This window comes from Globicephala melas, chromosome 11 (assembly GCF_963455315.2).
Source record: "Globicephala melas chromosome 11, mGloMel1.2, whole genome shotgun sequence".
Lineage (NCBI taxonomy): Eukaryota > Metazoa > Chordata > Mammalia > Artiodactyla > Delphinidae > Globicephala > Globicephala melas.
This window is the reverse complement of record NC_083324.2, coordinates 68,286,239-68,301,104: the sequence shown is the minus strand read 5'-3', so window position 1 is coordinate 68,301,104 and position 14,866 is coordinate 68,286,239. Positions and strand designations below refer to the sequence as shown.

The 14,866-nt window shown below is 45.9% G+C and overlaps 1 protein-coding gene across 4 annotated transcripts in view; it reads left to right on the top strand.

Moving 5' to 3' along the window:
- Positions 1-14,866, top strand: part of KIF6 (kinesin family member 6) — a 389,797-nt gene that overhangs the window by 309,868 nt on the left and 65,063 nt on the right. For all 4 annotated transcript variants that reach the window (XM_060307977.1, XM_060307976.1, XM_060307978.1 and 1 more), the window contains one exon: positions 7,038-7,093. In XM_060307977.1, coding sequence (XP_060163960.1) covers positions 7,038-7,093 — 56 coding nt within the window. The remainder of the gene's footprint in view (positions 1-7,037; positions 7,094-14,866) is intronic.

The window sequence follows — 14,866 nt, the reverse complement described above, 5'->3', positions numbered from 1 at the left end:
CTTGTGGGCATCATCCCTGGGGAAGTCGAGAGATAGAATGCTGGGGAGCTCTCTGTGCAGGCTGCATGTTGGGGAGTCGGATGTGGCAGGTGGGAGATGGATTAATGCACACGTACCAACAAGGACAGCGCTAAGTAAGAACACACGATTTATGTAAATTATAAACAGATGCACGCAAAGCAAACAAAAACAGTTGAACAAAAAATATACTTTCGGGCTTCCCTGGTGGCGCAGTGGTTGAGAGTCCGCTTGCCGATGCAGGGGACATGGGTTCGTGCCCCGGTCCGGGAGGATCCCATGTGCCGCGGAGCGGGCTCGCTGAGCCTGTGCGTCCGGAGCCTGTGCTCTGCAATGGGAGAAGCCACAACAGTGAGAGGCCCGCGTACTGCAAAAAAAAAAAAAAATATATATATATATATACTTTCATCTACTTTGACCGTAAGAATGGCTGCCTCTGCGGGGAGCAGAATGGGAGCCCAGCATGGGATATGAGTGACAGATGAGTAAACCAAGGGGTGGGGAGAAGATAAAGTGAATCTAGGGAAAGCTGAAGACTCTGTCCCCAGAGGAATGGAATATGCACATCCACACTTTAGCCTGTGAATCCAGGGGTTTCACAGACTTTCCGATGCTTCTCCCTGGTGCAGGCCATGTATTTTCAGCAGAGTCAGTTGGATGTGTTGAAGCAGGACACCTCGTTCGTCTGGAGACAAGCATATAAAGCTGGATGACAGCTGCCTCGTCCAGTGACTTCCGAGGAGCTTTCAGCTGTGTCCGCACCTCAGGCTTCATAGCTTATACGGGCGCCTCGTAACCCTTGCTTCACAGTAAAATGACCCATGGAGCTTGTAAAAGCTACCAGAGCCTAGGCCTGACTCCCCAGATAGTCTCACTGAATTAGGTAGAGCCTGAGCATCCATTTGTTTCAGGATTCCAACCTGCCACCAGGTTTGAAAACCACTGGCCAGACAGAGACCTTGTCCAGAGACCTTGAGACCCAGAACCTCTGCAGGAAGGCCTCAAAACTCCACAGGTTAAACCAGTTACCAGGCGACTCCTCTGCACATTCAGGTTGAAGAACCACTGGCTTAGGAAGAACATAATACTTTGTCTTCTTGTTCTAGATTGGTATGGCTCTAGGATCGGGCTTGTACCCTTGAGTTTAGGTCTTTTCCCAGCAGGGGGTGGGTTGAGGGAATGGCAGAGATGAGGATGTTGTGGGCTTCCAATACAGAGCTCGCTTAACTCTAGTAGAATAGTAGAGTTCTGACAGCCCACGGGACAGATGTGCTTTTGGGTTCAAATACATCTAAATCGCACAGGATGGGCTGGTGATAATGGTGGTCCCATCTTCCTTGTGGCCATGAAGCAAAGGAATTAATGAAATTCACACAAAGCTCTCCTCTGAGAAGAGGTTTTCCCAGCAGTAAATCAGTCTTTTAAAATCAAATGAAAAGTCAGGAGGCCAGCCCACATTTTTAAAATGTCTACATCTGTTCAATGTTACCAATTATTAAAGGAATATTTGGTACTGGGGAGAGTAAGCCATGACCTACTCTTTTCTCAGGATTGGAAACTTTTTTGCATTCACGGAGAGTATTCAATTATCAGATATTACATGCTCATAACTGTGATGGCAGAGGACAAAGAGAAATGTTTTTATATGAAAACAAATAACTACAACCGGTGCTCCCATAGCAGACATCAAAATAAAGCATGACTTCCATGCCTCCCTTTAGGAAACGGTCTGCAGTAACCCTGATCCCTTCCACAGATTTGCTCCCATTCCCTCTACTGACCAGGAGCATCACGTGGACCATCTGTGGGAGGACTGACCGGTCCTGGGAATACAGACATGTGCCAGAGGGGTGTTCCTCAGGGCGGTGTTAAATTGCTGTTCCCTAACCCTACTTCTAGCAGACTTCCTCTTAGAAAGTCTTACCTTTCTGGTAATTCTAAGCCACCAAGCCCCACAGGCCTGGGCTCCCACTTTATTCCCCGCTTCTCACGTCAAATAACTCTGCCATCCGATGGCTCAGGTGTTGAGCCGTCCTGTTGGAAAAGTCCATGGAAGAGGGGCTTAGGACCCCACACACGAACCTTGGTGCAGCTCAGCCTTGTTAGCCAATGGCAAGTAGCTTCTAAGCTCAAATATAGAGACTATTGGTGGCCCAGATCCCTTTGAATTCCCTCAGCTCCCTCAGAGTGCAAGGCTGATGCAGAGATGCAGGAGGGGACCATCAATGGCTCAGACATCAGTGTTACTTAGTAGGAGCGATTTCTTCCCCTTCTTGCCGGCACCCTTTGCTACCCCACAGGGAACTTCTAGCGCATCTCAGCTCTGCCCCCAGTCTGGGGAAAGTTGTGCTGCCTGCCTGTGACAACAGAAACAAGATGTTGCACATTAATGGGATATTTACCCTTCGGTGAACTAGAGCACGTGAGCCAATTCTTAAGCCGGATTTTTCAATAGAAGACAATTCAAGTAGAAGTGCAGTTGAAAATCACCACATTTTTCAGGCATGACTCATCCTCATAGTATATAATAAGATGAAGAGAGGCTGGAAACCCCATGCTTGGCAAATTCCAGTGCCCGGGCACCACACAGCTAACTTTCTTTTGTGGCAGATCTTTCATGCAAACTGAATCCCCTGTCACTGAGTCCCATTAAGTAACAAAAGAATAAATAAATGGGGAGATTAGCCGCAATTGGAAACGAAGGCATTGATAATGTGAACTAAACCAAGAAAAGCACCCCTTCACTCAGTTGGATCCTTCAGATAGAGAATAGATCAGCAATCTAACGCCAACGGGAAAACTGGACCGAGAGTGGCGAGAAATCTCGTGGCACCATCTGGAAATAACGTCCATGACAAATAGGAGTTCCCTGGTTCCTGTTAGACTCCAGTTTTAACCTTTATTATTTTGCCATTTGTTTTTTGTATTTACACCTTGTCTCCTGAACAAGAATTATGGACTCTGAGAGCAGAGATTAGATTAGAATCTTCTAAGCCTCCCACAGTTTTTTAAAACAGTGCTGGCCACAAAAATGCTACTCAAAAACACTGCTTTTTGGCTTGAGAATGACAATTTGAAATTGACTTTGAGAAACCTTAGCAGCCAAGAAAACTGCGTGAGAACTGCTTCCTAGAAGTAGGGGAATGTAGCAGCGGCTTCCTGAGAGTCAGGGAAGGAACCGCTCAATGGGAGACAAGAGGGCAGCCATCCTGATGGGGAAATGGGATGAAAGTTTCTATTTCGGTATTTTTAAAAAGCGTAAAGGAAATGAAAGGTGGATCTTCATCACACTATAACAGAGGCAGCCAAAGTACCATGTCAGGGACAAGTCAACAGAGGAAAGAAAGGGCATAGATACAGACTATACAGACAAACGGTCTTTCTCTCTGATGGGGAAGAAAATTGCATGTTTGTTCACTCTATGAATAATCAACATATTAAGTTAATCACCCCAGACCAGAAGACAGGAAAGACTGAAAGGTAGGAAATAGCCCAAAGGCAGGCAGCATGAATGCAGGGAGCTGAGCAAGGAGCCGTTGAAGTGGTCTGGGGGAGAGTGACAGCTCCTTCCCAAGGCAGGTGGAGTAGGGTGAAGCTCAGTGGGACGGCAGGATAGGTACTGAGGACGTAGAATGGGCGAGACTCCAGGGCTGAGTGACGGATCTAATGGAGAGCAGGGCAGAGGATGGTGTGCAGGTTACTGGCATGAGCACCTGGAGGAGTGGGTGCTGTGCAGCGAGAGGAGAAAGGATGGGAGGAAGGCACGGAGGTCTTCAGGGAAGGGCATCAGTTCTGCTCTACGTCCTGTGGGTTTTAATTATCTGCAGGGCATCAAATGGGCAATTGGATAGTGGGTCAGGAAATAAAGCAGGGCCAAGATGGAGATCTGGGAGGTGTCCCTAGAGGAGGCACTGCCTAGAGTGGAACGAATGGAATGCCCAGAGAGAAGAGGTAGCTCGAGGAGAGGGTCTAAGACTAAACCCTGACCATCACCAACATCTAAGGAACAGGCTGCAGAAGAAAAGCCTGAACAGGAGACTGAGAAGCAGCAGCCAGGGAGAGAGGGCAGAAAACGGAGGTGATGTAACGTGGAAGCCAACGGGAGAGAATTGTTTCTACTCTGTGGACAGAGCCTGGCGCACAGTGGGTGCTGTTGGGTGGGTGAGGGCTGGATGTCACAGGGAGCCAGGCTTGCGAAGGAGCAGGCAGAGCGCTGCGTTCCTTCTCCCTTCCAAACCCAGGCCTCGCCCCAAGGTAGAGCTTTCTCTGCGCGCGCAGGTGGGCAGAGCAGTCTGCTGGGCCCCGCCCTGGAACTGCCCCCAGCACCATATGCTCCTCAGATGGAGCCCGCAGAGATTCCCCGATAGGAATGTTTGGGCACCGGGAGTAGGAGACCCTCAGGGGCTCACAGGTGGTACTGGTTGAGTCTCAGCGGCTCCCCGGCACCAGCCTCCTCCCAGCAGCCTCAGATATTGTCCAGGAGGGCGGCACCCCTGGGGAAAGTCAGCACAGGTTCAACCACCTGGACCACATCCCTAATGGGAATGTGCCCCTTTTAGAAGCTCAGGAGTCAGGAGGCTCCCGCTTGGGAAGATCAGAACGCGGGCTGGGGCGGGAGGAAGGGGAGGGGGCGGGGCTGGGGGAGACTTGGGCTGGGAGGTGTGGAGGTGCAGGGTGCGCAGGAGAAACAGGGCAGAAGTGCGGGGGGGGCCACCTTCTTTCTCATCTCTCCCGCCATCCCTTACTCCCCTCCTTCCCCCTCAGGGCTGTGCTTCCTTAGGCAAGGGTTTGTCTTGACAACCGGAGATCAGGAAAACATGTGGGTGGGGTGGTCCGGAGCAGTGACAACTGCAGCCTGAAGGGAAAATGGTCTGGCGGAGACAGGGCGGCCCTCAGCCCGCACCTCTTCAGTGGGAAAGCCCTTTTGAGTTCGCGCTGGGCTGCAGAGGAGAGCATGGAACAGCTCCTGGCTCCCGGTGGTGTCCGCCAGCCCGGGTGTGGGGCGGCTCTCCGGAGACGGTCGACCGCAGCACTAAGCAGCTCCTCGCCGTGCCCCCTAAGGCACACGTGGGCACCGGCCAGGCTGGGGGGCTCCCTTCCACGCCTGTCGGAGCTTCTCTGAGCCGGGCTGCTGCAGAGATGGCCCGTTCTGCCTGCAGGATCTTCCCTCCTCCAGCTCTCCTCTGGTTGCCTCCAGCGTTGACATGAATGTCAGCAGCTTTGCAGCCCTGCTCTTGTGTTTTCCTCATTCCCAAGAATCTAAAGCTTCCAGAACTCTCTGGAACAGGCAGTAAGGGGGGCCACTCATTGAGCAATGGAGGACTATCAAACCCCATGAAATCCTAGGTATTGGGGATGGATGCAGCGACCACCAAACAATTAGAGCCCCACACTTGGCAGAACTTCAAGTATGAAGATAGTCCTCATCTGAGTGGCCCGGACCAGACCTCAGAGTCTGTCCGCCCAGGGGACAGAGGCCAGAATGAGCCCACAGAGCCCAGCACAGTGAGCTACACATGATATGAATATTTGCTGAGCTGAATTCAGTCTTCATGGCATCAAATGGGTTTGCATTTCTCTCCAGAAGGTGACAGGCACTAGCTGAGGAAGGGACATATGTCATCTGTGATGAGCCTGAACACCCTTAATAAGGAGGCAGAGGTGGAGTCCCAAGAAACCGAACACTAAGAGAAAATTTAGTCCCCTTCCCTGGCAACATCTGTCTGCAATCTCAGGCCCAGCAGACACATTCAGAAAATAGCAGTGACATCATTCACGCCTCTTTTCCACTGAGCCTGGAGGCTGCGGGGCACTCTGGCCTTTGCTTATGTTGTTCCCCTGCCTGGAAATGCCCTCTTCTCCCCACTTCCTCTACAAACTCCTGCTCGACTAAAGCATTTATGGATGAAACAATGTGACATCTGAGATTTACTGAGATCCAGAAAGATTTGGGGATGGGGCATTGACATTTCATAAGGGCCCGCTGTGTGTAGGGGCCTAGATGGTATGGTTTTTACAAAGGCCATTTCCTACACTTCTCCAGCACGGTTGGGCTCTCAGGGGGCATCTCAGGAATACCTGTTAGAAAATAGGAGTCATTCAGTAAACTCAACACAGCATCTGGTGGACTAGTGGGCAGCAATCTAAGAGAGTGGAGAAGTTTCTGATAACATAGGGAAGGACCAATAATGCTGAGTAAAAACAAAACACCCAAAGCACAAAAATCATATATTGGTATGATCTTCACTCTGTAAAAACTGGCCAGAAAGAAGACTGGATGGATCTCAAAATGAGCTTATTTCTGGGTAGGGGATAATTAGGGATTTTTTTCTTCTTGTTTTTATATGTCCACAATGTGATTTAACATCATATATAACAGGAGTAAGCAAATTCTTTCTGGAAAAAGCCAGATAGTAAATATTTTCAGCTCTGCAGGCCCTACAGTCTCTGTCCCAGCCCCCCGACCCTGCCTTTGCAGTGTGAGAGCAGCCTTAGACAATAAACAAACGAATCGGTATGGCTGTGTCCCATACTACTTGATTTACAGAAACTGGTGTTGGGATGCATCCGCACCATGACCAGCCATAGTTTGCTGGTCAGAAAACAAAAAGGATAAGAAAAAAAAAAATGTTCTTTAAGGATTCTTTGACTCTAAGATCTTGGCACTGTGATTAATAGAGCACAGTACAGAAGGCTTACAGCCGTGCTTTACTCTGGTTCCCTCGTATCATAAAATACTAGAAATCAAAAGTAGATTTGATAAATCTACATAAATCAGAGACTATGAGCATGGAGTTCTATGCTGGAGAGAGGAGTAAAAAGGCACGATACCAGTAATTAATACAAATTTTATCTCTACTTTTAAGCCTAATATATTTCATTCATTTAAATTTTCTTTTATGTCTTTTGATAAAGCTTTATACTATTTTAGAGACCTCTCGGAAAGCTCTTATTTTTAAAACATAATTTAGGATGAACAGAAAAGGTTAAGCTCTCATTTCTTATTTTTTTTCCTCCAGATTTTCCGAAGCAAAGGCCCTGGGAGAAAGTATAAATGAAGCAAGAGTTAAAATTGGTAAGCAGATGATATTCTGTGAGCCTCTTTCACAGGCCATTTTCCTGGTGAAAATCAGGTCATGATGTGCTTCCAAATAGCTGTGAGGATGAGTTTCAGGAGGTCCGTGCCAAGGAAGCCGCTTTCAGAGCACCTCTCCTTGGAAGTTTGTCATCTCTCCTACCATCCATCAGGAGAAGCACTTTCTTTCGTCTAGAACTTGAATTTTTCGTCCTCATACAGCCTTGAGCTCTAGCATCCGAATGAGAAAGTTTTGCTTTTCCTGGTGTTTTCCAGCAGTAGCCCAACTGGTCATAACTGTACAATTATAGCGACATTTCTCATTTTCGAGTGCCATGGAACACTTTTACGCCTCCCACAGCTTATACTTATTGTTTTTGGCCCAGGTGCGCAATTTTCAGCGCCATTTCAGTAAGCCGCCTGGAGGATGAGAGGAAAGAATGAGTCACTGTGCCTTCCCAGGGCACAGGCTGCCCAGCAGGGCTCCCTCACTTTAGTGAGCATCCCTGGACCCGTGAGGTTAAGGCAACAGGCTAACTCGAAAATAGTATGCCTCAGATCTTTGTCAAAGTGAGAGGAAAATGTTTCTTTCACACCAGGCTAGAAGACACACGGTGACCCATCTCCCAGGCTGGGGCAGCTTCACGAAGCTGCAGCTTCCCTGTGGCTTCGTCTCTGTGCTAGAGAAAGCAGGAGTTACCTGGTCACAGCTGACTCCCTGTGTCCCCCTTGTCCTCACCTTTCTCCTCTCATAAGTGAGGACAGAACGGAAGCCACTATGAATGTCCCTTTTGGCTTTTCCTACAGAATATGGAAGCTCACAATAGCCTCAGGTCACTTCAGTTAGGGAAACAGGGAGCCCCACGTTCTCTTCTGTGGCCTGAGTGGAAAGAGTTGAGGCCGCCAAGCCCTGAGCCATGCCCAGTACCAGGCCAAGAATCTCCAGAGTCTCTGAGATTCTTGACTTAAGGTCCAGGATCTCGGATGCAGGAAAAATGCATCTTTATTTTCACTAACCTCTAACTCCAGTTTAGCACTCCCTCCAATGATGAAGGTCGGCAGCAGACCACAGTAGAAGTAGCAGCACCTGTCACAGCGGAAATCACAGACATTTTCATTTCACAGCACAGTTAGCAGACATCATAAAATGTCTTTTATACTCATCAGTACTTCAAAATTACAGGAGTTATTAGACTCACCAGTAGATCTTGTTATTTAATGCATTTATATAAAAGCACATAGATATTTCTATATCACAAAAATTTTTTTAATTTTGATAACTACTTCAGTGTAATTGGTCTCTCTTAAAATCCTATGTAAAACTCCTTTCTTGGCATGAATTCTCAAAACTCCTAATACTGCATGAAAAAAAAAATTGGAGGTCAGGAGCCCTTTTCTAGAGATAATATCCATAGTTTATCTGATTCTCAAAGGGGTCAGTGACCCAAACCAATAGTGAGGGAAGGGGAAGCAGGCTTAAGTGGATCCAGAGCCGGCTTGTCAGAATTGTCTGACTGGAAGCTCCTAACGGTCTGTTTGCATCCCTGGGGAGACAAGAGGGAAGGACCTTTTATAAACCGTTTCTGCCCAGAAAGTGATAATAAAGTTTTGCTCTTGAAAAAGATCTAACTCTCGAAACCAAAATGAAACTGTTCCAACACTAATGAACTATGCTAATTATGGAAGGCACCAGTGGCCTATACTAATACACTTAGTGTTTCTCTCTGAATACAATGACTTGTTGTCACAACTAATTCTAAGTTCACCGTAACTGTGGTGCGAAAACATACATTGATGAATCCAGTTTGCCACATTCTTGGGATTAGGCAAATTGGTGGCTGCCCTACAAGCTGCCCAAGAGGCAGGGGCCCGGAGTCTGAGGGATGTAATTGATCTTCCAGAGAGGGTGTCTGTAATTTACACACAAAGAATCCAGGTATACTAGAAGAAGCCCTGGGCAAGTAGACCTTTCTGTTTTCTAGATAATAATAAGTAGGGCTCCTACCAGTGTTAAAATTCAAACATTTATTGCTAACGAGACAGTGGCTGCTAGTTCAGTGGTGCTAATAAAAGCAGTGTTACTCTTACTTCATTCTATGCAAATAGTAGACTAAGACCCATCTCCTGGCCAAGCATCTTTCAAACGTGCTCTTGACCCAAGGAGGGCCCAGGTCAGTGGATCGCTGAGACTCAGCCCCGTTACTCAACAAGCCCCTCGTGGTGCTTGACCACAGGGAGTAGCCCCTCCACCACTGCATCTCAGACACAAGGTTAAGATTAAGGAAGTACAAGGTGGAACTTGTACACATATTTAAAATTTCCAAGGCAACTTTGAAGGAAACTGGTTTCAAGAGATTTATGACATTACTGAGTGCATTTTTCCTAGGGAGAAATTAAATCAAGTGGAATTTGCATTCCCCTCCAAGTCCTTTAATTAATCTAAGAGTCAGGAGGTGGGAGCGTGGCACAGATGTACCATGACTTGCGTGGGATGGTGACTCAGCTCCCCTCCCAAACTGAGCCACATCCTGCCTCTGGACCTCGGAGCAGGAGTGAGATGCTGGGGGGTGCACATGTAATTGGCCTGCCGAGAGGAAATGGAAGCTGTGTTTGTGATCTACACATCAGCCAGCCCACATGCTTAGAGTTCAGGTTGCCACTGTCTCTTCTCAGGCAATTTGCTTTTTCTCTGACATCGTGATCTAGAGCTGCCGCTTGAATTTCATTCTTAAAAATCCCTAAAGGCTATTAATTCAGGAGTGACCACATAATATCTAATTTTTACATGGCATAATCAGTCAACCAAAACTTCCATAGTATTCCCTTTTCTTATAACAAGCCAACCCAAACTAGGTAGATTAAACTCTTGCCACAAACTCCTTTCTTGTCCTTCTCTGTACGCCATTTACATCAGTCCTGATGTTGAAACAAGTTGAAATCAGAAATGGAAGAAATAACCAACTTAGGATCTCCCCAAAAAAGAACGGTGTCTTTGTTTCAGAAAGGAGAGCCATTTTCATTGCATTTGCCTGTCCCATACACAATAGCATTTAGGCTGCTTTCCATCACATGGGGCTGTGTTTTGAACATATGCATGTATACCCACCTCCATTCATCATATCTCTAAAGATGCCATTAAAGCCCAAAATGTAGGGAAAGAAACAGACGGCTTCCAAAGCAGCGGCATAAACCAGGCCATTTTTCACTTATTAAAATCCTGGCGTTGGTTTTCATCAGTGAGCTACCACTGGCAGCATTGTCTTTGGCAACAAAGGACAATGAATGGCTGTTCTTTGGCTTGAGGCCCACCCTCGACCAGTCCAGGAACCAGCTGCTGTGGAGGCAGGTGAAGGAGTCTGACTGACACGTCTTGGACCTCTTCGCCCTCCACAGACCCCTCCAGGCCTAAAGGAAAATGCCCATCACAGGTCGCTGCACAGAAGGGTTTTCACCGGGGAGCCAATCAGTGATCACTTCAGAAATCACAGGTAATGTAATAGGAGTAGCTGTCAGAGAGCAGGAAACTCTAGAAAAGGGAACAGAACATTCTGGAAGTTTTCTTTCTCCTACTCCACATTCAAAGAAGGACCTCCAACCCACCATTTGAACAGTACACTTTTTAAAAATGTATCTCCTGAACATTTGGGATTTGGGAAAATCATTACTCAGATCTGGGTCTCCATCAGCAGAATACATAGGATTATTTTCTGTTGTGCATTTTCTGTACTTTCATCTTCCTCTGAGGTTTACTTCTAGACCTACCTCGTGCATATTGGCTTCTACTATCTCACCCTGGCGTAAAGGAAAGACTATATCCAGATCGTCTTACTAGGCCCTGAAGACCTCTATCAAGTCTATCCTTTTGTTATCATTTGTCACCAACTCTGAATAACCATCACACCTACAGCAGCTTCATTGAGCACTGACTCTGGGCCGCGTCAAGAACTTGACACGCGCATTATCTAATTTAATCCTCATAATCCTATAGGCAATGAGAAGAGTCATTACCTATAAAGTGGATATTACCATATGTCATAGAGTCTGAAATAAACAATTTTTACAGTCTTAACACCTCTGAAGTCAGGAAAACATTTGACCATTCACTTGGCCATTTTTTCATTTTAAAAACCTCTGTAATGAGACAGGGTCTTACAATTGATATAGTCTAGATTCTACGAAATATAGTATTATCATTATTTTGCAGATTTTTTAAAAACGGAGTTTCAGGGAGGTGGCCTACTTAGTGGCCACGCTGGAGTCAAAGTCCATTTCTGTCCAACTCCAAAACTTTTACATACAGTATACTATCCCCATAAATTCAGATTTATCTGACTCTGAAGTTTTTTTCTTAGTTTAACATTTCACTAAGCTGTTACTCAGTTCTCCTGAATCTCTGCCCTTTATCTGTTGTGCCCAACAAAAGGCTCACACTAGACCCTAGCTCGTGCACACATAGCCCAAGAAGATGAAAAGGGTCTTTGTAACATGATTCATGATAGGTCACCTTTTGCCCAGTGGGGCTCAGTTGCAGGCGTGAGTGGGGTCGGACACCCAGCCTACCCTTGCTCTCCATCCCATGTGCACTGGCCCACAGTTGTATCTGCCCTAGGAAGAGGCGCCTTTTTCCAATTTGCCGAAAGGTGCACTGCGGGCTTGCAGCATCCCTGGTAGGCTTCAGTGTCCCACATTTCAACTATCATTTTCAGTGGTTTGGAAAATAGAATAGAGGAGTTGTATTTTCAGGCTCTATACAATTCCAGCTCAGTGGGTTTACCGATGCTTCAGAAAACATGAGAGAATTCAAAGCATAAACTTAGATGAGGTTAGTAAGAATGGGTGTAATGAAGTGCTTATGCTTAAGTACAAAAACCAGCACCAATAAATTGGACTAGAGAAAGCCTGATTAAGGGCAGGCATAGAAATCATCAAGGACCACAAAATAAAAATATGTCACCATAAAGTGAAAAAATACTACGTTCTCAAAAGTAAGAAATGCAAAAGTCAAGAGGTCACCCTTTCGCTCTGCCCAGCATTTCCAGGTGCGCTGTGTTTTCTCGGGAGCTCTGCCTCTCTACAGGAAGAGAGATGGTTCAGAGAAAAGCAGCTAAAGTCGTGATGAAAAAGTTATGAGGTAGATTTTTTTGGCTTTATTAAGTAATCCACCAAGTTTATTTTAAATAATAAGCTCTACTTGCCTGTTAGAGTATTTAGTTCGATTTTTCTAATTACTCTTATCAAACAAATTTAATTAATCTGTGTTCAGCTTGTATTGGCCAGGATGTTTGGCTGTAAGTATGAAAGGAAATTTATTGTCTCATGTAACCAGGAAATCCAAGGAATACAGTTGGCTTCACATGCAACCTCATTCCCCTCCTCCCATCTCTCAGTGCTACTCGACTAGGTTCTCTGATAGCCTCTCCCCATTTAGTGGGAAGGTGCCTCTGAAAGCTCTAGGCTTACATGGTCTATAGAATTCGTAATCCCAGTAAACAGGGTCTTTTCCAACAGTGTTAGCAAAAGTCCCTGGAGGGAGGGATGACTGGCCTGGCTGAGGTCATACACCCATCTCTGAAGCAGTCCCTGCATTCAGGGGAATGAAACACTCTGACTGACTGATCCTAGATCCTGTGCCCACTCCTCGGGGCTTAGCCCATCTGCTCCACACAAGCTGAACACGATTTTTAGGGAATTAAAGAGGTATCTTTCCCCAAAGGAAGAAATGTTGGGCCGACAACAATCGTATTCACTGCAAACCTTTCAGATATTGATCTGTGGCTTGAAACAAGATGCATCTGTAAAGGAATGAATAGTAGTTCCTGTGAGAGACTACAACGTTTAGAGTAATTTATCCTGGAAAAAAGAAAGCTGTGAATGAGGAATTTAAAAACTGGCTTAAGTACTGGTGCCTCTGCTATAATGGAATAAATGCAAAATTGCATGATAAAAAAACTAGCAGGGATTGTAGAAGAATTAAGACTGGGAAGACCTCTCAAAACCCATGCAATTTTATAACGAGTACTCTAAGAAAACCAATTGCAATGCTAATAAAAATAATGATATAAATTTAAAAGACATGTTAAATTCCTAATGCATAAGGAAATACTATGTAAAACAGCCATTTTTTTTCCAAAATGAGGCTATCATGGTAGAAGAGCATACAGGAAGGGCTGAGGGCTGAGTTATGGAGGCGTGAACAACACATACAAAGATGGGAAGGGCCCCTCAACAAGGAAGAAGCGCTTCCTTCTAAGAAGGATCACTGACCACAATGGACTCGGAGGAAGAGTGTGGGGAGAGGGGTGTGTTCAGTCCTGAGCTCCCTCCGCCCGACTGCTGGGCTCAGCTCTGCTAGTTTTGTGTTTAACGACCTTTTCTCGGTGATGCAAAACTTGAATTTACTAGGAAAAAAATCCTATGTCAACAAATGAGTCTGCTGTATGATACTGACCTCAGCTCCCTCTAACCAACTGCATACGAGTGATTCCTGTTAAAGAAACCTAGTTGCATGAGGACAGACTGTGTATTACTTGATGTTATACAGAGGGACCAGTCAATTGTAGTTCATCTTTAAGGAGACTCAAAAAGGAAGAAAAAATTTTCAGTTGTATTGAAACTATAGCTGATCATGTGAAAAAGACATTTTTGTCAGAAAAGGTAATTAAATGGATATAGATTCTAGGAATCATTAAAAGCAGGATAGATTGGCACCTTTCTGAGATGACTCAGTGTATATAGAGATGAAAAGAGCAAAGCAGATTTCTTAAAGTCCTTTCTGTAACAATTCAGAATGTTGAGATTCCAAGACGTGCAGTTATTGGAGTGACAGCCCATAACCAGTACGACTGATGTCTTCATAGAATTGATTGAATGTTTGCTGTCATACTTTGGAGATCAAACAACAACAACAAAAAAAATGATTTGAGCAAGCTGGAGGGTTGTGGAGTATATTAACTGACAAGAGGTAACGCTAATAATTGTCATATATAAAGAAGGAAGCAGTGATTTGGTCGGAATGCCAGGAAAAAAAAAAAAAAAAGATGGATGGCTGCCTCCCAAGAGTCCTGACAGGGTGGTCTTACCTTAGTGAATGAAACAACGTCCAGGATCTGGCCTTGCTGGGTGGACTCAGGAAGGCTGTCCAATGCCAATCAAACTCACTATAAACCAGAGAGGCAATCTATTAATTTTCCATGGAGGATGTTCTTTTATAGACAGGAACTCTTAAACTGCCTCCATCCAGGGCCCCTTCTCCCAGGCGAAAAAGTAGATTCCTTATTGGAAGGTTAGTAAATAAGCAGCCCCAAGCACAAAGAGAGTCAAAAAAAGGAGAAGAGTTTTGACAGATAGGTTCCCACAGTCACGGTGAAGCCACACCAGGCATCCACCGCCCGCGGGAGCGAATATCCCCACAACAATACAGGCAGCCTCCAGCCCGACCACCCCTCTTCTGTGCACAATACCCTTTTCTCCAGAAAAGACAGAAACCACTTGTTAGGTCTCTACTTACTAAACTATAATTATATCCCGGCTCCTGCCTCTCTAGGGTGAACCCCAAGTCACATTGCTTCAGGTCATAGGAATAATCAGTTTTACTTTGGCCCCCTTGATTTTCAGACATAGAAACCCAGTTGAGCTAGCTCAGGCCTAGGATGCCTGCATGGTGATGAATCCCCCTGAGATACAGCCATGAGATCTGAGAGCCCTCCAAGCTGCAACGGGAGCCAGAGCCAGGACCCGGGTTGGGGTTAAGGGGGTCATCGGGAACCAGCACGG